At 34.1% G+C, this 24,192-nt stretch overlaps 1 protein-coding gene across 6 annotated transcripts in view; it reads right to left on the minus strand.

Moving 5' to 3' along the window:
• The window catches only part of PCNX1 (pecanex 1), a 157,855-nt gene that overhangs the window by 62,189 nt on the left and 71,474 nt on the right, over positions 1-24,192 (minus strand). For 3 of the 6 annotated variants that reach the window (XM_040641707.1, XM_040641710.1, XM_040641709.1), the window contains 4 exons: positions 19,551-19,735; positions 7,234-7,324; positions 5,669-5,726; positions 3,829-4,046 (listed from right to left, as the gene is read on the minus strand). In XM_040641707.1, coding sequence (XP_040497641.1) covers positions 3,829-4,046; positions 5,669-5,726; positions 7,234-7,324; positions 19,551-19,735 — 552 coding nt within the window. The remainder of the gene's footprint in view (positions 1-3,828; positions 4,047-5,668; positions 5,727-7,233; positions 7,325-19,550; positions 19,736-24,192) is intronic. The other 3 variants (XM_040641708.1, XM_040641712.1, XM_040641711.1) reach the window with 3 other exon arrangements.

Below are 24,192 nucleotides of genomic sequence, written 5' to 3' on the forward strand. Positions count from 1 at the left end.
TGTAGAATCTGTAGTGATATCCTATCTCGTTCCTGTTATAAGCAATTTGCATCTTTTCTCTTCCCCTACTCAGCCTGGCTAAAAGTTCAATTTAATTGAGCTTTTGGTTTCCTCGATTTTTCTCAATTGTTTTTCTGTTTTCTCGCTGACTTCTATTTTGTTCTTTACTATTTTCTTTCTTCTGCTTACTTGGGCTCACTGTGCTCTTCTTTCTCTAGTTTCTTAAGGTGAAGGTGATGTCACTAAATTGACTTTTCTTCTTATTTAGTGCTACAAATTCTCCTGAGTAATGTGTTACTGGCCCTAAAATTGTGACATGTTGTGTTCATTTTTATTCAGTTCAAAATACTTTCTAATTTCTCTCCTGATTTCTTCTTTGATCCACGAGTTATTTAGAAGTATTCTTTAGCTTCCAAAGATTTAGGGATTTTCCAAGGTTCTTTTTGTTTTTAACTTATACTTACTTCCACTATGGTCAGAGAACACATTATGTACGGCTTGAATTCTTTTCAATTTGACGCTGGTATTATGATCCAGAATATGGTTTATCTTGTTAAATGCTTCAGTGGCACTTAAAAGAATGCGCAGTCTGTTGTTATGAGGGAATGTTCCATAAACGTCAATCAACTTAGGTTGGCTGCCAGGACTGTTGAAGTCTGCTATGTCCTTGCTGATCTTCTACATATTTTTTCTAATCAGTTATTTGGAGAAGGGTGTTGAATTCCACTATAATTGTGAATTTGTCTATTTCTCTTCTTTCTTTTTTTTTTTTTTTTAAGACCTTATTTATCCACTTGAGAGACAGAGAGTGAGACACTGCACACAAGCCAGGGAAGATGCAGAGGGAGGGAGAAGCAGACTTCCCGCTGAGTAGGAAGCCCAACATGGGGCTCAAGTCCAGGACCCTGGGATCAGGACCTAAGCTGAAGGCAGACGCTTAACCAACTGAGCCACCCAGGAGCCCCTATTTTTCCTATTTCTATTAGCTTTTATTTTGAAGCTCTGCTTTAAGTGTAAAAACACTCAGGATGGTTGAATCCTATGAATTAATTAACCCTTTATCATTACAAAAAACGACTTTTCTTGGTAATATTCTTAGCTCTAAAATCTACTTTGTCTGACATTAATACAGCCACTTCAGCTTTACTTTGATTAGTATCAGCATGGTATATCTTTCTCAATCCTTTTACTTTTAACCTATTTCTGCCTCTGCCTTTATATTTAAAGTGCATTTCTTATAGACAAGAGTTGGGTCTTGCTTTTTTTTTTTCAATTCAATTTTTGACTTTTTCTATTTTGTCATTTATTTTCTATCTTTGGATTTGTTCTTGATCTCTTTTCCCTCATTTTCTGCCTTATATGACCCTTCCCAGCCTTACGCTGTTGTCATGAACTTTAACGTGTTATAAACCACACAGTACACTGTTATTCTTTGTTTAAATATCCAATTATCTCTTAAAGAGATTTAATTAGCAAGAAAAATGTCTTCTATATTTATCCATGTAGTTAACTTACCATTTCCAGTGATCTTTGTTCCTTTGGGTAGTAGGTCCATATTTCCATTTGGTATTATTTTCCTTCTGCCTAAAAGAAATCTTTTTATATATTTTGTAGTGTGGTTCTGCCTGCGAAAAATTCTCTCAGTTTTTTGTAGTCTGAAAATGCCTTTTTTCATCTTGGTTTTTAAAAGATATTTTTGCTGGGTACAGAATTCTAGGTAGACAGGTTTGTTTGTTTTTTTTATCCTCCCCCCAATACTTTAAAAATGCTGATCCATTCTCTTATTTGCATTACTTCCAGCAATAAATCTAACGTCTTCCTTATCCTTGTTCTTCTGTATAAACTATGTCTTTTTTCCTCTTGCAGTTTTTTAAGGTTTTTACCACCAATTCTGAGCAATTATGTGCCTTGGTGTAGTTTTCTTCATGCTTCTTGTACTTGGGGTTCATGGACTTTCTGTATATGTTCAGAATTTTCATCAAATTTGAAGTTTTCCATTATTACCTCAAAATTTTTTCTCTCTTCTGGTCTCTTGAAGTTGTCCCACAGCTTACTTTCATTTTGTTTATATGTTATTTTCACCAGGGGATGGAGTAGGAGAGGATTCTTTTTTCCATTTCATTTTGGATCATTTCTATTGCTATGCTTTCAAGTTCACTAATATTTTCTTCTGTGATGTCTAATCTACCCTTAATCCCATCTGTTGTATTTTTCATCTCAGACATTGCAGTTTTCATCTCCATAAAAGAACTACCTCAATAAGTTTGATTAGGGTCTTTTAAAATATCTTTTATGTCAGGAAGCCTGGTGGCTCAGTCGGTTAAGCGTACAACTCTTGGTTTTGACTCAGGTCATGATCTCGGGGTCCTGGGACCAAGCCCCATGTCAAGCTCCCTGCTCAGATCGGAGTCTGCTTCCCTTCTCCTCCTGCCCCTCCCCCCACTTGCACTCTGTCTTTTGCTCTCTAATAAATTAAAATATAAAATATCTTTCATGTCTCTATTTAACTTTCTTAACATACAGAGTACAATTATATTTGTTTTAATGTCTTTGACAGCTAATTCTAACATCTGTGACAATTACAGGTTGGTTCCAATTGATTCGTTATTTCCCTCATAAATCATGTTTTACTGCTTCTTTGCACGTTTGGTAATTTTTGGATGGATGTCATTATGAATCCTTTGATTGGATGCCACAGTGAAAATTTTAGGTGGTGACAATTTTCAGATTTCTATAAATCTTCTTGAACTTTGTTATGCTACTTGGAAAACAGTTTGATCTTTTTAGGTTTTGCTTTTATAACTTGTTTGGTGAGTCTGAAGCAGTGCTCATGTTAGGGCTAATTATTCCCCACTTTTAAGGCAAGACTCTCCTGAGTACTCTACACAATGCACCACAAAATATGAATTATGAGTTTCTTCAATCAGACAGGTGGGAATAGGCACTATTCCTATCCCTGTGTGTCAGGCACTGTCCATCTACTTCTTTCACATGATTCTTATCCTGGCCTCCGGTACATTCACTTATCAGTACTCTGCTGAAGAGTTATGGAGACCCATTGTAGAACTCTGAGGTTCTCTGTGAATAGCAGTCCTCTCTCTGATATTCTGTCCTAGGTGTGTTAGGTCTCCCTGGGCTCATAGCTCCATCTCCTCAACTCAGGAAGTCTGCAGGGCTCCACTTCAGTACCTCCTCCCTGGGTGGGAGCCAGCGAGGAAGACTGGGAACTCTCTTAAGGCAGTAAGCTGGGGCAATTGTAGGACCCACATAATGTGTTTCCCATCTCTCAGGAATCACTGTCCTTTGTTTTCTTATCTCCAACGTCTTGAAAACCACTGATTCATGCATTTTGTCTCTTTTTTATTGTTTCAGATAGGAGAGTAAATCCAATCTTTGTTACTCCAGTCACTAGGAAGCACCAAGTTTTAATAGACTAGTATTGTTCATTATTAAGACTAGTACTACGAAATAGGGAAACAGAAGTTTCCTCTTACACCTTTTATATTTAGAGTCATATTACTTATAATCTTATGATCATTAACACTTCATATTCTCTGGCTTTTAAGTACCGTTCCATGATTCTTATTGATGATAAAAAGGATTTTTTTTTTTGTAGAAACATATTAAAATTGCCACAAAAAAGTTTTTAATGGATTCAGGAGAGTCAACGTTTGGGAGCCCTATTAACTTAAATTTTATCTCAAAAGAACCAAAATAGAAAACACTTTTCAACATGGTAACCAAATAAAAATCTCAATGGGTAATTAGGGACATTTTAATTTAAAAATACAATCTACACATATCTTTAATGTCACACTGTATTCTCACCTATCAAACAGGGCCAAAAGTGTGAGTCTGTCAAAGTTAATGCCGATCCATAGCTGGGGTAAGATCCAAAAGCGGTAATAGTGTTTAACCTTTTGAGCAGCTTCTTCTGTTGGACCATAAGTAGCTGCCAAGTCAGGGCTTAGATCAATGTCTTGTTGCTCCAACAAATCTGTGTCAATGGTCAACAGTCTGTTCAATCGAATCTGCGGAAGAGAGAGCTAAAAGAAAGTCAGCACTGAAAGGCTTAAAATATCCTTAATCAAGTCATGATTCAAGGACTACTCGAGCAGCTTGCAGATTATCTAAGTCCCCTTAATTCTCTACACTCCTTACAGATATTTTATGATCGACAGAAACTACAAAAGGTGATAAAAGGAAGTAAACTTAGAGCAAATTAATCAATAGGTCTTTTGGAAAAGTTGTATTGGGAAAAGTGTTTGAAATCTCAAAGCTATGAACCTCATTACCATGCTAAATATAAGCTCCTCTGAATTGGATTCAGTGCCTTCAACTTTCCTTTCTTCCTACAGTCTCTCATCACTGTTACTTTCAAGTCACCCTTACACACCCTTTTTTTCTTTTGTTTTGGCAGGCTACTTGTCTAAGGCTATACAGGAAATTACCACATTACATTTCTTTTAATTCATCCACTTTAATTCATCCACTCAACAGTTCACCAGTTTCCCCTTTCTCTGAAAGAGTCTAAAGTTTCCCTCATCTAGCACAGCCCTAGCCAGGATTTCACTATACCCATACCATTCAATAGCAGAAAACAAACAAACAAAAACAATTATTTCCCTATTTTTTGCTTTCCTATGAAGTTTCCAGGAATACACTCCAGCAAAAAAGCAGAGACAATCTTTACTCTTCAAACACATATGTGGGTACAGTCAAGAAAATATGCTTCCTATAAATAACATAGCCATTTTTATCTCTTAGCATTGACAAGTACCTCCCCAAACACTTTTTTTCTTATCCTCTACGCTAGGGTTTCTCGACCTTGGCACTACAGGTATTTTCAGTCAGATAATTCTTTGTTTGGGGGTTGTACTATCCACTGTAGGGCGTTTTATAGTATCCCTGGTTTCTATCCATTCACTAGATACCAGTAATATCCCCCTAGTTGTGACAAGTAAAAGTGTTTTCACATTGCCAAATGCTGAAAACCATTGTTCTATGCCAACTCACATCTATGGTCTAAAAAACCAGCTCACAACTAATCATCTTCAGGAAGCCACTAATAATTAACCCTTTGGGACTACATTTATTTATATGCATCTCTTAGGTGTTCCATATAAGAATTTCATTTTATATGTTAGCTAACTGAATCTAAAAAAGTTAAAAGAAGAATTTCATTTGTTTTGTCTTTTCTAAGTTTAATATATACATCTTGAGGGCAAAAGCAGTGTTATCTTTTTAAAATATCCCCACTGTATCTCACATGGTATATTTTTTACACAGCAATATCATCACTAAGCTTCCCAAACACACTCTGGTATATGAGTAACTAATAGTTAACAGATAATATAATATCCAAAATCATAATTTTCAAAGTGAAGATTTAAGATGGCACAACCAGATTATGACATTGGTGAGTAAATGGACCTTTACCTATTCTCAAAAGTGTAATTACTGATTCATACACAGCTTAAGAAACTTCATGGTGTTTTATGTTTGTTTCCTAACAAAGGACTTATAAGAAGAGATCCACTATGGAACAGCAAAGGTGATTTTGCCACAGTTTTCAAGAAGATTGATATTTTATAACTTCAACTTTTCTGATTTGTGTCACTACTTAATCTGAACGTACATCATTTTATAAAAATAAAGGAAAACCTACCACATCATGTGGATAAAATCGAACTGAGGTAGAACTGGATACATGAGAATCCGTGTCACTAAAATAAAATGGAAAAAACTTTAGGGACTAAATAGCTTGTCAAGAAATAAAAAGAAAAATAAATCTTTTAACAATTAGATGATATATACACTGTCTTCACTTTTCCAGGACTTCAAAATACAAAACAGCATTTTCCTACAGATGTGATTAAGAGCGTAGCCTCTGGGCCAGAGTATGTATATTCAATCTCTTCATCAGCTAACTGAGATTTGGGAAAGTTATCCAACCCTCTTACATCTCAGTGTCTACATGAGTAACATAGGATAATAGTACCTCTTATCTCAAAGTTCTCGTGAGATGGGTTTAAGAAAGCAATTAACATACTGCCTGGAGCCACAACAAATTGAAGCTATAACATAATAGCTTAGAATGTGATCATTCCGTTTCCACAGTCAAGTTTAGATTTTTGAAACTTGAGACTTTAGCACATTTATGGTGTAAGGAATTGTTCTTATCTTAAATTACATTAAACATAATTGTTTCCATTGCTCCACCTTTCTATTGTTTCCATTGTTAGGACATCACCTAACACTCCAATTTGATCATTTTCGGGTCGGTTCTGAAACTGCACTCAAGAAGCTCAGCAAGTATGTTCTATCTGTCCAGCAAGTTAAGCTAAGTGACTGCAAGATCCTAGCGCTTTAAATGGCCCCTAAAAACTTTAAAATAATCCATGAACTGCCCATAGATGTGTAACATTTAAATAGGTGTGTCCCATTATTAAATGTAAGTCCTAAAATAGGATTCAAGTGATCACTGTGGAAAAAAGTGAGCTAATCACTTATTAATGGATTTCAAGGCAACAACTTGAATAGGTGATAAGATTAAAATTTTAGAAAAAATTTAAATACATTCTAAGTTATAACTGATTGCATACTCAAGATTTCTATTTCTTATTTGCTTTTCTCCTAACTTCTTCCTTATCTTACAGTGTCATTTCTTTGTAAGGGAAGGAGAGAAAAGAAACGAAATGTAATATATGACCCATATTTTAAAAAATTCCTTTCTTATAGCTAGTAAACAAATTTTAAAATAAAAGATGATCATGTAAAAAGAAACTTGACCAAAACCCTTATGTAGATATAAAATTTTTAAATTACACAAAGAGAACTGATGAGTTTGAACTTAGTTGTGTAATTATTTTCCCAATAAGCCTTTTTTAAATACGCTTTTTTATTGATCTTGCAGTGTGTGTGTGTGTGTAGCATGAAATCTATAGTTAAATTTGAAATTGTGGGAAACCACCACCCCCACTATAAGATCTACAGGGAATTTTTACTTAATTATTTAAAATACAGAACAGCGTTTAGGAATAATGCTTTCTCTTTTTTCCAGAGCAATAAATTTACCTTAATCTTTGGAGACTCTACTGCACAGTGACAAATTATTTAAGCCAATATGAACAAATGTTTTCAAACCAACCTTTCCATCTCAAGGCCTAAAAGCTTGAAACATGGTAAATATATGCAAGTACATACATTCCCCTAATATGACTTCACACATACCAGATATTAGATGCTCTTCTTGCTGCTGGTTCAAAATTCACAAGTGACATATCACAGCCACCAGTCTCATAAAGCGTAGAAGAGAACTTACCTAGCAAATAAATGATTTTTTTAAAAAGCCATTAGAATACTCAGAATTTTTCCATCAGGAAACACTACATTTCAAACTTGTTACAACTTAAGAAAATGTACTATAAACTTTTTCCAAAATATTTTAAAAACAATGATCTGCCTGTAATTCAGCATGATGTAAACTGAAAAGGAATGCTGAACAGTGGGGCAAAATGTCAACATACATAATCAGGTTTTAACAGTAAGGGATTTAAGTCAGCTTTGCAATCCAGCCTCCTCTTTTCTCGTCCCAGGGCATTCTCAATTGAAGCAATCACATGAATGAAATTTAATGCTATTTAAAAGGCACCTGACCACTTTGCAAGTGGTGAGTGGCCATTTGGAAAGCTGCTTAAGTGTTAAGATAGCTCAAACTGCAAGACAACAAATTTCTGAGATTCCCGTCAAAGAGTTCTGGGTGTTTTTTTTTTTAGTTTTGCCTTTTTTGTTTACTTAAATACAGTGTAATATTAGTTTCAGGTGCAGAATTTAGTGAGTCATCACTTACATACAACACCCAATGCTCATCACAACAAGTGCCCTCAATACCCGTTATGTTTGTTTGTAAGAAAAAATGAAGTGTCAAAATGGATCTAAGTTCTATGAAGTATAAGAACATTGGTGACAATTAAATCGCAGTATTTAATGAACATTACTAATTGCATGAGTCTATAAGAACCTTATGAAAAAATTTAGTAACACCATTTGCTGTAGCCAAATATCTCTAGAAAACTGATAAGAGGTTTAGAAATTACACTGGTTGCAAAGGAATACAGGCTTAAAAAACCCTTAAAATGAACTAAGATAAAATGATTTCTGAAAGTGAAATTTTGAAAATCTGGAGACTATCTGAAATTCATTCTTCACCTTGACAACCCATGGTAGTCCTATCAGTGGTACGGAGCATAAAGAAATGAATATATAAAGTTTCCAGTAGGGCAATGAGATGGGGTATATAACTGCAACCACTGGGGACTACTCCAGGATGCTTCTGATTATTTTTTACTGATGTTATAAATATGACGAATCTTAAGGGCAATTTCAACTAGATGGCAGGGCTGAAAGATCTCTCTTAGATGACTACAATGCAAACACAGTATACAATAAAGACTTTAAGTGAAATCCTTGAAAAATAACAATAGACCCCATAATATACTGATACTGTAACTAAGGGATTGCAGAACATTCCAACAATCACTTTATTCTTTAAAAGGATTAGAATCTGAAAAGTATTAAATAAGATTATTTGAGTACTTTCTACGGGTCAGACAGACTATGCAAATATTTGATTATGAGGTTTTCTGTAGTAGCATTTTTTTTTTGTCAGAATAATATACTCCTGTGACAAATGAGGAAAAAAGCATTCTGTGAAATGTTTTCTTCATTTGCTATTTTTCAAGGGAGGATTATTCAGCATGTGGATTATCTAAAACTCTGCTTTTTACCACCCCCACATGCCACCCTCATCTTTTAGTCATGAATCATTCACTCTTAGCACCTCTAACACAAACCAGATTCATGAACTAAAACGAAATAATAAAAACTGTCCATTTGGCTTCTTGTTAGGTGTATTACTGAAAAACTTTTGAAGTGATAAGGTGGTTGCAGAAATTGTTAGTGAAGAAAAAAATTAAACAAAAATACTGGCTTGACTGAAATTTCCAAAATTATTTTTAAATTATAATTTTTTATGCTGTGCTCTTTCCACTGTTACAATGGAAAATGAAAAATTGGCTCTGTTACTATAATTAGCTTACAATAATAGAAAAAAGAAACATCTGATCAAAATCACAGATGCATAAATGCAGAATAATTATAAACCCATGTAAATGACTAAATCACAGAGTAACAAAGAGCTGGGAGGGCTTGGCTACTACGTGTGAAATCCAGTAAGAACTGAATGGATAAACATAGGTGTTTATATCACCTAATTTGTATTTTTAGAAATAATACTATATTCAATAGAATTTAAATTATTGGAATATATTGAGTAATTAAGCATTGTATCAGATTTTTAATAATAGAAGTCCTCTTTGGGGAATACTAAATATGATAAATATTTATATGCAACTGAAATTGACTAAAGATATTATTCTTTCTAATATTCAAATGGAAAACAGTAAAAGAACATTAAGTCATTATACAACTGTATTATCTTTTATGTATAGATGTCTATGAAACATAGCTGCATTTTAAATAAATGGAAACATAAAAATAAAGCATGCCCTCCAAAAAGCTCTTTAGACAAAGTAAGCTGGAAAAACTGAATAGTTTTATTACTATATAAATCTAGAACTCTGAATGCTTCTTTACAAACCAATGACTAACAAGTTGTAAATTTTAGAAATTTAAACAAAGCATAAAATATATCTATGAAAAAGGAGGCTATAATTTTAACAAATGTGCAATGACTTCAACAGTGCTCCCCGCCCCTCCAAGAAGCTTTTGTCTACGTACTAACTTTAAGCACATGCTCAGGTCAGAACAAGCTAACATTGTATTAAGGCTTCATGCTATATCCCTAGTGTAAACCCACCAAAAGAATAGATTCTGTGTCTCCCCTTACATCTTTGGGCTTGGCAACTAGTATTGCTTCAAAAGAAACAAATTTTATTCAGAGGATAAACAACTCAGGAAAAATTACACTAAAAAGTATTTAGCTTAAGGTTTCAGTGAAAAACTTAGTAATATTTTAAGGTATAGTAATCCACTAAAAGCATCTTCAAAAATAATCAAAACATAAAGAATCATATATTACCAATGGTTTATAAAGATTAATATCCTAAATTTGTACAAATATCCTTAGCATACACAACAATTTTACATACACCTCATTTAAGATTAAAACCATAATGTAGTTATCATTTAGGCCCAAAGTAAAATGTGCCTTTAATTAATAATCCCATTTTTATTCTGTATTAAGGAAAAAAGTACTGATTTTTTTCTAATTAATGTAAGTTGAGAAGAATATCAATGAAATGTGTCCTCACATGGATTATGATCAAAAACTAAGTCATCTCATCATATCGAACTCCCAGGTCATAATTAATTATGTCTAACAGAAAGGCTTTGTCATTATTTTAAAAGAAACCAGTTACTTTCTGACAAAATAAACAAGACTGCAGGCTGGAATTTCAGGCTCAAAGGTATTGGCCACGAGATAGCATCTCTAGAGATAAAGAAAAAAAAGGTAAGGTACCTGGTATTTCTCAGTTTTAAATGTTCGATAGATTGCTATTGCCTAAAAAAATTACATTACACAAAACCATTTTTTTTAGGTAGGAGCATTTCCAATAACCGTAGGTCAATAAATAAGTGATGAACAACAGGATGATGAGTAAAATTAAGATACCGATTTAAAGAAAAGGACACTTGAGAAACATTTCCCTGAAGCTATGAATGGTGCAGCAGACAAACTCAAAATAAACACTGGCAAGACACTGATAAAAGGCATGAGAAATCAATGGGATCCTCTAACTCATCCTTTTAATACAGTTCCTTGCTACACAGCACAAACTGTAAAGATTGCTCACTCGGCTAGGAAACGCCTAATGCATCTTGATGTTACTCATTTACTTACTATGTACCTTGCAAAGAAGGAGTTACTAAGACAGATCATCTGTACGATTTTTCTAATCCTCCCAGTTCCAACAACAAAGGAGGCCTCTTAAAGTTCTGTTAATTCTGCATCCTCTAAGCCTAATCCTGGTACACTGTTAAATGAGTTCTCTCTTTTCTAGTATTAACTCTTAGGGCAGGCAGGGGCTACAAGAGCAAAGCCAGACACAAGGGAGGCAGCTTTATGAAGTGCTGTTCAGAAGGGTACCGGAGGATGAGCTCGCTTCAGCAGCACATATACTAGAAGGCTGCTGGAGGGCCACACACGTCTACATGACTAACTGAAGTACTCTACAAAAAGTGCTTATTTCTAACGTGAGGAGGATTGTGTTCAAAATGCTATTTCAATGAATATATTATTATACTTTTAAAAGACAAGACCTTTAAGACTAGTCCTGGTTTCTTGGATGGCGCCACTGTTATTATCATGAATGGTACCTGTGAGTCTCTGAGGAAACATGAGTTTTCACCCTGACAGAAAGGGCTCATTTTATTTCTGCTTATGGGTTAATGGACTTGTTTCTCCACAGACCAGGGGTCAGCAAACTTTTTCTACAGAAGGCTAGAAAATAAATACTCTGTGCGGGACAGATGGTCAGATGCAACAATTCAAGACTGCCATTGCAGCATGAAAGTAGCCACAGAAAACACGTAACATACATTTATTTTACTTCATTTATAAAAATAAGCACCAAGCTGAATGGATTAACCCCACACGCCATAGTTTGTCAACCCCTGTCCTGGACCAAAAGCCTTAGGCTTCTAAAACCTTTTTAACTATTGTACTACTATGGTAATCAAGTCACGAGGCTACTTGTAATTAAAAGTTTCAATACTGAGAACCAGTCCTTCTTCCTGGGATGTTCAAGGCTGTGCTAGGTTTTTCAAACAAGAGAAGAATAAGGAAAAGAGCACGTATGAGAAGAAAGAGCCTCTGAGGACTGGTAAAGAAAGACAGAGGTCTCTACTGCTTGGCGACAGTAAAATAGATTTATTAATGAGTAAATTTTACTGACATGGCCAATTGTCCTTCAGTTCTGACTCAACATCACATGCCTTAATTGATTAAGTCTCCACTCTCACTGCCTAATCCCCAGGATCAGGTGAACCTTCCAAAAGTGAATGTACAAGTTCATATTCTGCTATGATTTCATCATCTGCTCACATTTTTCTTTCAAAGGGATGTCCTCCTTATCCTGGTAAAATTTACAACATGACAACGATACTGACAACATTATAAATGATCAGGTAACAAAAAGGCAAGACACAGAATGGGAGAAAATATTTGTAATTTGTATCTGACAAATTATATCTAAAATATCAAAAAACCTGACACCTCCATAATAAAACAACCCAATTTTGAAAGTGAGCAAAAGATTTGGACACACTTCACAAAAGAAAATATATGTATAACCAATTAACACATCAAAAGATGCCCATCATCCTTACTCATAAGAGAAATGCAAATTAAAATCACAATAAGATATGACCATCGGGGCCAAAATTTTAAAGGCCAACAATAACAAACGGGGACAAGAACAGGAACAAGCACAATTCACATACACTGCTGGTGAGAACGTAAAACCACTTTTGAAAACAGTTAAGTTTTATTAACAATGGCCAAAACCTGGAAACAATACAAATGTCTGTCAGATGAATGGATACACAATATACATATACTTACACGATGGAATAATACTCAGCAGAAAAAAGAATAAACTAACCCATGCAATACGATGAACTCAAAAGCATCACATTAGGTGCAAATGACCACATCATGACTGCATTTATATGAACTCCTAGAAAAGGGAAAACCGTAATGACATAAAGGATGCAGTGGCTGCCTGTGGTGGGGGCAGAGGAGGGATGGACTGCAACGGGGGCAACAAAGAATCTTTTGAAGATTATGGAAATGTTCTGTATCACCACTGCAGTATTTCAGAGGTGTGCGTACCCGTTACAACTCATCCAGTTGTACAAGTTAAATGGATGCAATTTATCATACCTAAATTATACATCAATAAAATTGATTTAAAAACAAAAAAGAAAAAAAACGACTACTCAGGTAAGAGCCTAAACAGATGGATAAGTATGAGACAGCATGTAGTCAGTGGAATTCCTACAAAATACAAATCAAGATTTTGGAGAGTAAGTGATAGTTGTTTTCTGTTTTTTGTTTCATTTTTTTAAATACTATGCATCATCAGATTAAAAAGTAGTATATAAAATGAAGAAAAGTTCCCCACTCCCCAGAGACAGCCACTGTGTTCTCCTGAATAATTTTTATGTACAAAGACAACTGGATCCCTCTCCTTATATACACTTTCTAAAATTTACTTCTTTTGCTTACTAACTAGCTTAACTTTTGTCAATAATAAAGATGCATCAAGTTCTAAGCATTATACTATGTTTATGTACTATCATTTCTTTTAGGGGTTCTCTATTAACAGAATTTAGATTGTTTAAAGTTTTTCAAAATTACAAACAATGCTACGATGAATATTCATGTACATATATCTTGGCCAGTTTGTAAAATCTGTAGATTAACATCAATCAACATTTTTGGTCTATAGTTCTAAACTGCCCTCCAAAAGCGTTCAATCTTCAGACCTTTTCCAGTAATAGACACTACACATTCAAAGATGAAAAAGATCTCAACCTTGTTTTTAATTTGCAATTTAAAAAATTATGAGTAAAGCTGAACTGTTTGCCTATGATTGCAAACCACTTGTATTTTTTAAACTCTTAACTTCTCTAGGTATTAATCTTTATCTTACCGATTTGAAGTGCTTATTGTGGCAAAGACTGATGACTGACCTCCAGTATTCATCCTTTCCTTTTCCTTTCCATAATATGACTTTCCCTCACTGAATCTCAGCTGGGCCTATGTCCATCTAGTTTGAGACACTTCCTAGCTAGCCTCTCCTGCAGCTAGAAGTTGCCATGTGACTAGTATGGACCCACAGGAGGTGGGAGAAAGTGACAGGCACATATCTCAAGTCACGATGTGAAAGATACAGGCTGTCCTTACATTTTTTGACACTTCCTGTTTTTCAGATAATTGTCAACAACTGGACCAGTCACCACGGACCAGGAGGGATGCCACACGTGGAAGATAATGCAACCAACCCATCTGCTGAGGACAGCTCCCATTAAACTGTTTGAAAGACATGTAAACTTCTCTTTTATTTCAGTCACTGATTGGTGAGGGGCTGGGGAGAGGTGTCCTCTCCCAAAAAACCCAACCTATATTTCAGTTAATGCATGTATTAACTAAATTTAACTTAGGATCTTAAAAATGTTAATGTTAGAAAGTAGATAATCTAAGTCTAGTACTTCAGTGAATTCTTTACAACAGAGACAAGCAAGAAACAAACTGGATATCTCAACCAGTCCCTGTTATCTTCTGAAAACTCCTAGAGGAGTTCAGGCATCCAGAACTTTTGAAAATAAAATACTAGAAGTCTTTCCACAGTAATAGTGACAAACTTCTGAGCATTGTCCAGGGGATGAGGTTAAAGCAGATAAAGTTTATCTAGGTTTACTTTTCATTTATAATATTTGGGGGGATAAAACTGACACTACCAAATCCTGCCAGAGTGTAAACTGGGACAAGGTTCCATAAAGCAATTGACAGTATACGTCAAAGCCCCAATTATGTTTATTCCCCTCGATGATTCCCTTCAACATATTTATCCTAAGGAAATAACCACAGCTATACTGAAAGGTTTATGTAAAGGATGTTCAGCAGAGTGTTTACTATAACAGGAAATATCAGGAATCATCTTGAAGACTAATAATGGGGTTAACTGGTTAAATAATGATTAAAAATAATGTTAATAACAATGATAGCAATGATTATTTATGTAATTGACTTATTATTGCCAGGCACTATTCTAATTGCTTTGCACATTCTAATAGATACAATCCTCACTATAAACCTATTAAGTATTATTATTACTGAGCCTTTGATAAATGAGGAAACTGATGCACTGGGAGAGAAAATAACTTGACCAAGGTCACACAGCTAGTAAGTAGCAGAGCATGGACTGAAAGCTGTGAAGCCTGACTCTAGAGTCCATTACGCTATACTGCCTTTCATGGAGATTTAAGAGATAAAATAATATGCCGTCACCTACAAACAAGTTAAAGAACAATTAATAACACGAGTAAATAACACATGTGCTAAGTGAAAAAAGATACAAAACTCATACAGTAGCACAAAAGTCACACATCATGACCCCAATTTTGTTTCAGAAAAGTATATAAATGTATGCATTAAAAAAGACAGGAAAGAAAAAAACATAAAATTTCAATAGCGAATATCTCTAAGTGATGAAATTACAGATGACTTACTTTTCATTATATTTTCTAATATTTCTAAACTTGTATTTCTGTTCTAAGAATGGGAAAAGCACATCCTAATTTTATCAAAAGGAAGAATACATCCCCAAACCCATTAACATTTCCTCCTTTTAGCTATAACAAAGGATTTTTACTGCTTCAATAAAAACATTTACTTTCATTTGTATATACTTTGTGTTGTACTCCGCCCCAAAATAAAATAGAATTCAGTATTTTTTATATTCAAAAATAACAATAAAGAACAATAAAGGTCATGATCAAAGTTGCTGCAAAAAGAATCTAACTTTTTGCTGAGATGAATGCCTAACATAGGGCACAGAAGTATACACTCATATCCCCCATACCCTCTTAACTCTGTATTTACAGTAACAGGGAAAAGTGCCTATAATGTACCACAAAATGCTAAGAATAGTACATAATACATATAACAGTTTTTAAACTCCAAGACTAACTCTAATAAAAATCACTGAAAGTATTATAGAGCCCCTGCTCTTTAAAGTAAAAAATTTAAAAATTTAAAAGCCTCCAAATCATATTTCTGCTTAATAACGCATAGCTGTTATAAACCGCTTAATAAAAAGGGCAATAGGGTGCTGCCAGATTTAAGACTTCTTCTAGAGCTGACCACATTTTCAAGTTAATAAACTTTGTAGTAAAGCAGATTATCTCAAAGAATACCTTCTTTGTCAATCCTTGCAAGGCAATGAAACAAAAGAAAACCTTAGAAAAAATCAATTCACACACCACTTTTTAAACCTCTAATGCATTAATGAAATTAAGAAAGTCTTAAATTCATCAGAGGAATACCACCTATGATATTTACATATATTTTAAGCATAGATATAAACTTGTCCTCATTTCTTGTCTGTAACAGTTTATTTTTTACACGAAAATTTTATGTAATTTTATATATACTTTTTCAAAGCATATCCTCACCATTGACCACCACTAATTTCATACACAGAACAAAACAAAACACGTAAATTTTCCTGTTTTTCCAGACCTTATCTAGAACATTTCCTCTGAGATGAGTTACATCTTAAGAGTTTAATTATCAACTATACAGGCATCATTATATCAATTTATGTGTCTTAATTTACAAGAGGAAGCTGAGATTTAACATAAAAACTGAGAAGTGATTGCCAAGGTTTATAGGAAAAGCTTAATAGAAAATAGAACTTTAAGGCTACCCAAATTCAGTCTCCCGTGTGATTCATCTGGGCACTAAACACAGCTTGTTTCATTAAGTGTAACTGCAGTTTAATTCAGAATATTGCAGGAAATCAACTGCAAACAAATGAGTCCATTAGGAGACTGTTGAGAAGGAAATTAACCTTTAAGATGTGGTTTAAAAAAAAAAAGTAGTATGCTACATTGAAAGACTTGAGAAATTCTTAGATAGTAACTGCCTTTTTTAAAGATGTTAACTTCAAAACTTATCTATCACTTACATTATTTGAACTTTTTTTTTGCATGGAAATGAAGTCTATAAATAAGAAAGAAAAATTACCCAAATTTTCCCAATCAGGTTCTAAGTTATACAAATCAGTTTTTAAAATTAATTACGATTAACAATTATGCCTGCTGAGTATGTATGATGAAAATGCATTTTCTACTGCTGAAAAAGCTGCTAAAAAAATCCATAAAATAGTATCTTCAGTGAATTTTTCCACCATGTCTAATGTTACCCGGCAACCTTGAAATGCTAGTTAAAATTCAACAAAGAAATAAGGATTCTCAGGGTGTAATATAGGAAATGGATGTGGTTATCTAGTATGACACCACAAAGTAAAGATGTAGAGAACAGTTAAGGAAAACTACGTAGGCTTAGAATTAAACAGTGCCCGGTTGCAAGTTTCCTTTAATCCAAAAAAGCTATATCTCTGCTTAAACAACCAATTATAATCTATACATGTGTACAGATGCAAACATTTATATGCACTCAAACATACATACGTATGAATGTATATACATTTGTGTTTTATACAAATGTATTATATATGTATATATATAACACATTTTCACATGTAAATATTGTACATTTAAAAAATTTTCAACTGAAGAAGCTAAATTTGGAAACAATCCTTTCTAAATATTCCATACTTTTTGGAATATCATGACTAACTTTATTAAGATTTTATTTATTTGAGAGAGAGAATGAGACAGAGAGAGCATGAGCGGGGTGAGGGGCAGAGGGAGGAGCAGACTCCCCCTTGAGCAGGGAGCCCGATGTGGGGCTCAGTCCCAGGACTCTGGGAACAGGACCCGAGCAGAAGGCAGACACTTAACCAATTCAGCCACCCAGGCGCCCCAATATCATGACTAACTCTAACATCTGAGTCCCCAAATTCATTTACCTAAAATTATCTTACCACTGTAATTATAATCATGTAGAAATTAAACAATGCAACACAAATATTCTAGTGGAATATATTATAAAAATCAGTGTCTCTACCGATTCCTTTAAGTTCAACTGCAGCCCATTCCCAACATCTTTTTGGCCAACTTCATTTGCTGTGGAACAGGCTCACTGTTGCTTGTTTTCTGCTCATTATCACAATACATTCAATTTGGCAGCATCCAACTACCACAGGTCACTAACTAGCTACCAGAAGGCTGGTAAGAAAAAAATCCAAATTTCAAGACAACGTCCTGAATATACACCCACAGATGCTAAAGTCACCTCCAGACTTCATCTTCAGAACTGTGTAGAGTTCATATGTACATATTTTCAACAATATGCAAGTGGATTAAGGAAGGGATTTAAAAATGAAGGCTCTCTTAGCAAGTTTTGTGAGCAAATTAGGTTTTCATAGAGGAAAATCACCTACTGCATCATTTTATGCTTGATCTGACAGAAGTCTAAAAATCCAAAATGGATCAAAATTAAGCCTTTTACTTTAGCAAATCTGCTACCACAGACCCAATGGGCAATGGTGATGGTCGCTATAATTTTATATGCACAAATTGACAAATCCTCTTTGGGGTTAACCTGAGAGAAATAGTCATTGAAAGACATTAATTGAATATACTTGCAACTAAAAAAAGTATCACTATTTTAACTCAAAGCAAGTAACTAAACTGAGGACCCTCCTAATAAATTCCCTTGCTTTTTCAAATTACAAACGCAAAAGCACTCTAAAATTTAAATGTTTTGTTGCCTTCTTTTTTTATTTAGAAATCACTATATATGCTGTTATAATTAGTGACCATTTTCAAGTTTCTGTAAGATTTGCTAAAGATAATTATTTTCATCAATATGCATATCTAATACTTGTTAAATCTCTGGAACTAATAAGGAGTTTTACAAAATGGGAAGAGTCAATAAATAGCACATGAAACCGGGCTCCTTACACCACACAACCTTCTAGCCAAAGTGTCAAGTGGATTATCATCTTTATAAAGCAAACAGTTATACACATGGATAAACAAAATCATGGTGAGCAAATGTAATGCTTTCAATTGTATGTTTTTTAATAAAATTTTCTTCATTGTACTTACTTAAATTGTTATTAATCTGCATTCTGAACACAAGAAAGATGGATTATACAGAGAAACAGAAGACCAAAGCAGTAATAAATACTGTCTTTAAGGTACAAAACAGGTATTTGAGTGGATATTAATAACTTATATTTATAGATATATTAACAGGAAAAAGAAAAACCCTGAGGAAGTTATCGATAGTAGTATAGAGCCATGGCACCCTCAGAGTACTGCATTTAGGATTATCGTTAGTCTACTTCAGGTGACAGACACTGAAGTGAAATACAGAATACCCAAAAGAAAGATTCTATAGTAATATACCACTAGAAAGTATTTATGCCTTTCCTGCAGCACATTCAGCGCATTCAAAGAAATTAAGGTTTAATCAAAATAACTTTTAAAACATCAACATTTCCCCTCATGGTATAAGTGCCAAGGAATAACAGAACTGCCTGAATCATTGTAAGAGAGCACGAAAGCATGAACATTTATTAATACTTTCAACTACCTATCAGTAACAGACATGCTCAAAAAAAAAAAATGCAGAATAAATGTTGAGAGAAAAACAGAAAATGGGAAAGCAAGTCAAATTTTCCTCACACATAGGTCATATCCTATAAAAAGTGCTCTTATGCATAGTTCCAAATGAAGCTATCTCACAAAAGAAGAGCAATCATCGTTACCCATTATGTGCGGCATTATAGTTTTGTTATCACCAAGATTATGTAAGGCCTGCATACCAAGTTCATCGTGCAAACTGCTGCCGCCTACAGCAGATGCATTGTCATGTGAGGCTTCTAAGTGGATACTCCCATTTCTCACCAGCAAGGAGGCACTAGCACTGAGCACTGCAGCCTGGGAAGGGGGGCGGGACTGGACTTTGACCTGGGCTGTGGACTGCTGGCCTTGCTGACCATCTTGAAGGCTAGGAAAAAACATGGATTGGGGAGACATTACAGGGAAGAAAAGAAAAAACAATAGCTAGAATGAAGTCAATATAGAAAACTGATTTTGAACTGTAACCTGATTTTTTCAGTGTAACCTAAGAAAGAGCTAACAAACTTTGTAAAATACACAGATTATACTGCTCTCTTAAATCTTCTGGTCCTTAAAAATCTGTTTCATAGTGATGAACACAGCAAACATCTAATGTATATGTAAGCTAATCAATCTGTTACAAGCCAACAAAATCCTAGTATAAGGACAAAGAAAGCAGCACAGAAACACAAGCGCGTTAAATCTATGTGGGCTGTAGCTGGTCCCCAATAGATAAATCCTCTTTTTCAGTTTAAATGTGCACTTTTATTTATAACCTTTTTAATAATTCTAGAATTGTGCTTTCAAATATTCTGGCATCTCGAATTCACAATAAAAGTTTTTATGCACTTGAAAACCAAAGAATCTTTATCAAATGCAACCAAGATGACAATTTTGAATCAAAAGAAAATCACAGACTAGTGCAAGAGAAACAGAGTAACAAACATCGACTCAACCAAGTGAAATATGAATGATGCTAGGATGCTGGAAGTGTGATTAATTTATAAAGTATTTTTTTCTATGAAAAGCCTACATATTTTTTAAAGAAGGCCACAGGCTCTATATACGTGTTACAACCTTCTCCGATTCATTTCAATGTTTCATTAACAAGGAGCCACGTTTTAGAAAAATCTTGGAAGTAATACGGAAACCAGTAATTTCTCAAGGGATATTAGATTCTTTTTTAAAATCTCACAGAATTTTAAAAATACTTAGTATTTTATTTTAAGTTTGTCATTTATTAAAATTATTTATCAAAATCGTCTAAATATTTAACAATCTATAATTAAGAAACTGTATTATATTAACTCATTTTATATTCTGGATGTTTATTTTAAAATACTATGAATTTTTATGTTCTTAGTATAATACTCAAATTTAAAGTGATGAAACTCATGGAAATATTTTCAGTATAAGTACTATATGTCATTCTCTACAAGATATCAAAATAACTGCAGTTATTAAATTAGACCTTTTAGGGAAAAAAAAAAAGGAAAATGCTGCTTAAGATGGCCTCATTCAGTACTTTAACAATTCTTGAGTATCAACTTCTTCCTAATGTTTTAAATTCAATGCAATGGTTTCTCTGATGCTTATAAAACAAACTCATCTGCATAGACTATGAAAAGAGCTGTAATTTGAAGTAACCATGTAATAAAAGACTAGAAAATACTGCTTATGTTGCTTAAGCCTGTGGTTATAGCAACAGAATCCACTCTGGAATTACACTGTCTGATAAGGTAACCACATGTGACCATCTAAAGGCAAATTTTAGTTTCTCGGTCCCACTAAGCACATTGCAAGTGCTCGACAGCCACATAAAGTAGCTAGCAGCTGCCATAGCTAAAAGCTACCAGAGTGGGCAGAAGCTAGTAACAAGTGTCCACCACACTGGACAGTGTGAATTACATAGATAGTATCACCACCACAGAAAGTTCTACTAACCATCACTACCTGGAACATTCATATTTCAGCTTCTTTTAGAGCCAAAGAAAAGTATACACTCTAAGTAGAGCAGAGGTACAGAACACAAGAAAAAAAACCAAGTCTACACAATGTTGACCTATCGATGCTTATTTGCATTATTTTTTTAAGCCATAACTATGAAAGCATTCATTTAATAACTTCTTTGGAGTAGAATCTTTGTACAATCAACATAAATCAAGAGATGATCTTGGGACGTAATATAATCAAATATGGTTGTATCTTCCATACATACATAATAAGTCTGTTACTCATCCTCAAAATCTATCCAAATTATCCACAAACCTTACAAATATGACCAAACTTCACAAGGGAGAAAATTCTGACGAATAAAATGTTCAAGTAGCTCAAGTACTAGGTTCCTTCTAATTCAGAAGACATTAAGAATTTTATACAATACGTTCTCAACAAATTTTTCTATCCTTTTTTGTTTGAACTTAAAAGTAAAAAACAAAGGTGCTATATGACAGATGTATTTTAATGTGAACACATTTGAGAATACACTAATCCTCAATGTATCCAAATATACAAAAAAGGTTTTCAAAATATCGGGCAATGCATGGAAATCAATTTCAGAATAAAGAAACCAAGGAAACGAGTGAAAATCTACGTGGCCATCAAATTTTTGGAAAATCAAAAGCTAGTTACAAATGTTATGTCCCTCGAATTCCTGTTTTCAGAATCCTTCAACAACAAAAAAGCCTGTCGTTTTTGCAGAAGTTGGTAGAAACTACTCCTGGTGGGTTGTACTGTACCTAACTACTAACTGACAGGAACTAGTTATTTCTTAAAGTACCAATTATATATCAAAACTACCAGTTTGAGAAAAGGTAGAAACTATTTTACAACATAGCAAAAGGAAAGGTAAAAATTTAGGTCTAACTATTGGCTATCAATAGCATCACTGATGTGCAATCTTACTAATTAACACTTCCAATTTAAACAGCAGAAAAAATATAGCTGGTCTTAGTCTTTCCTTCCTCTGTACCACTTATTTAGTATTTGACACACTCTGCCAATATTTTCTACCTGTTTTTGTGCCTCCACAACTAAATAATAAACTCTTTAAGAGTATGATTGCGTTATTCTTATGAATCTCCAGATTCCAGAGAATACTCAGAAGATTGTTTTGGGGGCGCCTGGGTGGCACAGCGGTTAAGCGTCTGCCTTCGGCTCAGGGCGTGATCCCAGCGTGATGGGATCGAGCCCCACATCAGGCTCCTCCGCTATGAGCCTGCTTCTTCCTCTCCCACTCCCCCTGCTTGTGTTCCCTCTCTCACTGGCTGTCTCTATCTCTGTCGAATAAATAAATAAAATCTTAAAAAAAAAAAAAAAGATTGTTTTGAACACAGTACACAAACAACAAATATTTGGTGGATTTATTCCTGAGCACCACAAAATGATCCTTATGAATTTCTAACCATGGACTGTTAGTACTACTATGATCTTATTTTATTACAGATCTTTCAATCTTATAATACTTAAAAAAATAAACCTAGGAATACAATAAAGCTTTTTTCCCTTCCCCCACATGAACTAATTTCTTTTCATTCCAGTCCATTAATTAGAGTTCTAAAAGATACCATATTTGGGTTGATAAAAATAGATAAATATGGAACTCTTAGTTTCATAACATTTTTAAATAATAATCTTTGCTTTTATCTCTAGTAACTGAGAAGAACTAAAAAACCTATGTACAAGGCTAACTTAATGAAAAAAAAAACACTTTTAAAATAATTCTGAAACAGGACATTCTAACAATTACTAAAAAAATGCAAATTCCCTTTGTGAAGAAATTTGATTCACTCACAATCCTTGGAGACCTATATTTTACCAAGTTGCTTTTGATTGTCAATTACTTAAACTATTCATTAAAGTTTAAAATAAGTTAGTACATTTTACTGGTATTTACATAATTGTAATTAAATTATTATCACTCCTATTCCATTTTCTTTTGACAAATAAGTTTTTCAAGTTTTCCATGACCATGCCATCCATATTTAAAGAAGAGATTATTATGTAACTCAAACTGAGAGTTAGCACCAATATTCTCTACCTAAAGTTTTTTGCAATTAAAAAAAGATTTTATCAAATTGGTATTTCTCCTAATGCCTCTAAGCTAAATTTTATCTTATATCATTCATGATGAAGTCAGCCTAGTTAAGATACATGCAAACTTTATACTGGAAATATCTGGGAACCTTAACAAAATCTACATGCTGACTACTAGACTACCTTTGAAAACTTCTAATGTGAGCCCTTTAGTTTCATACCCATCCTCAGTTGAATGATGATGTATTTAAAACCCTACAAAATTCTACAGAATTGGCTAGTTAGAACATAGCTCTTTAATATTCCACCAGGCAAAGAAAAAAAGTAATTTGTCTGCATTTGTTTGGTGAGTGGGATCCAGCAGGCTCATTTGTGGCAAAGAATGAAAGGATTTGTAAAGACTAAAAGGAGAAAGTTAAAAAAAGGATTAAAAAATATCAATATGGAGTAAGAAAGCAAACATGTCTGTGGCAAGTATTATTCAAGGGGCAAAATGAAGCGGTTAGAAAAAACAAAACAAAAAGTAAAATGAAATGCTGAGCTCTTTCTGCAGGTTGGGACTAGACCACCAATCCAGCAGCAGAAGGAAAAATTACTTCAGGGAGCAAAGGAAAAGAGGTGAAGGGCACACAGAAGAGGAGGGTTCACAAAGAGCAACAGTGCTCAGAAAAGGTTTCTAGACCAAGTGTTTTTTTTTAACTGGTGCCTTCCCACTTTTATATTGTAAATGTTGGTTTAACTAATCCACCCTACTTTTACAGAATTACATATTACTGCAGGATTAATTAGGAAGTTCCTGATTGTAATGTA

This window comes from Ursus maritimus, unplaced genomic scaffold, assembly GCF_017311325.1.
Source record: "Ursus maritimus isolate PB19 unplaced genomic scaffold, ASM1731132v1 scaffold_25, whole genome shotgun sequence".
NCBI lineage: Eukaryota > Metazoa > Chordata > Mammalia > Carnivora > Ursidae > Ursus > Ursus maritimus.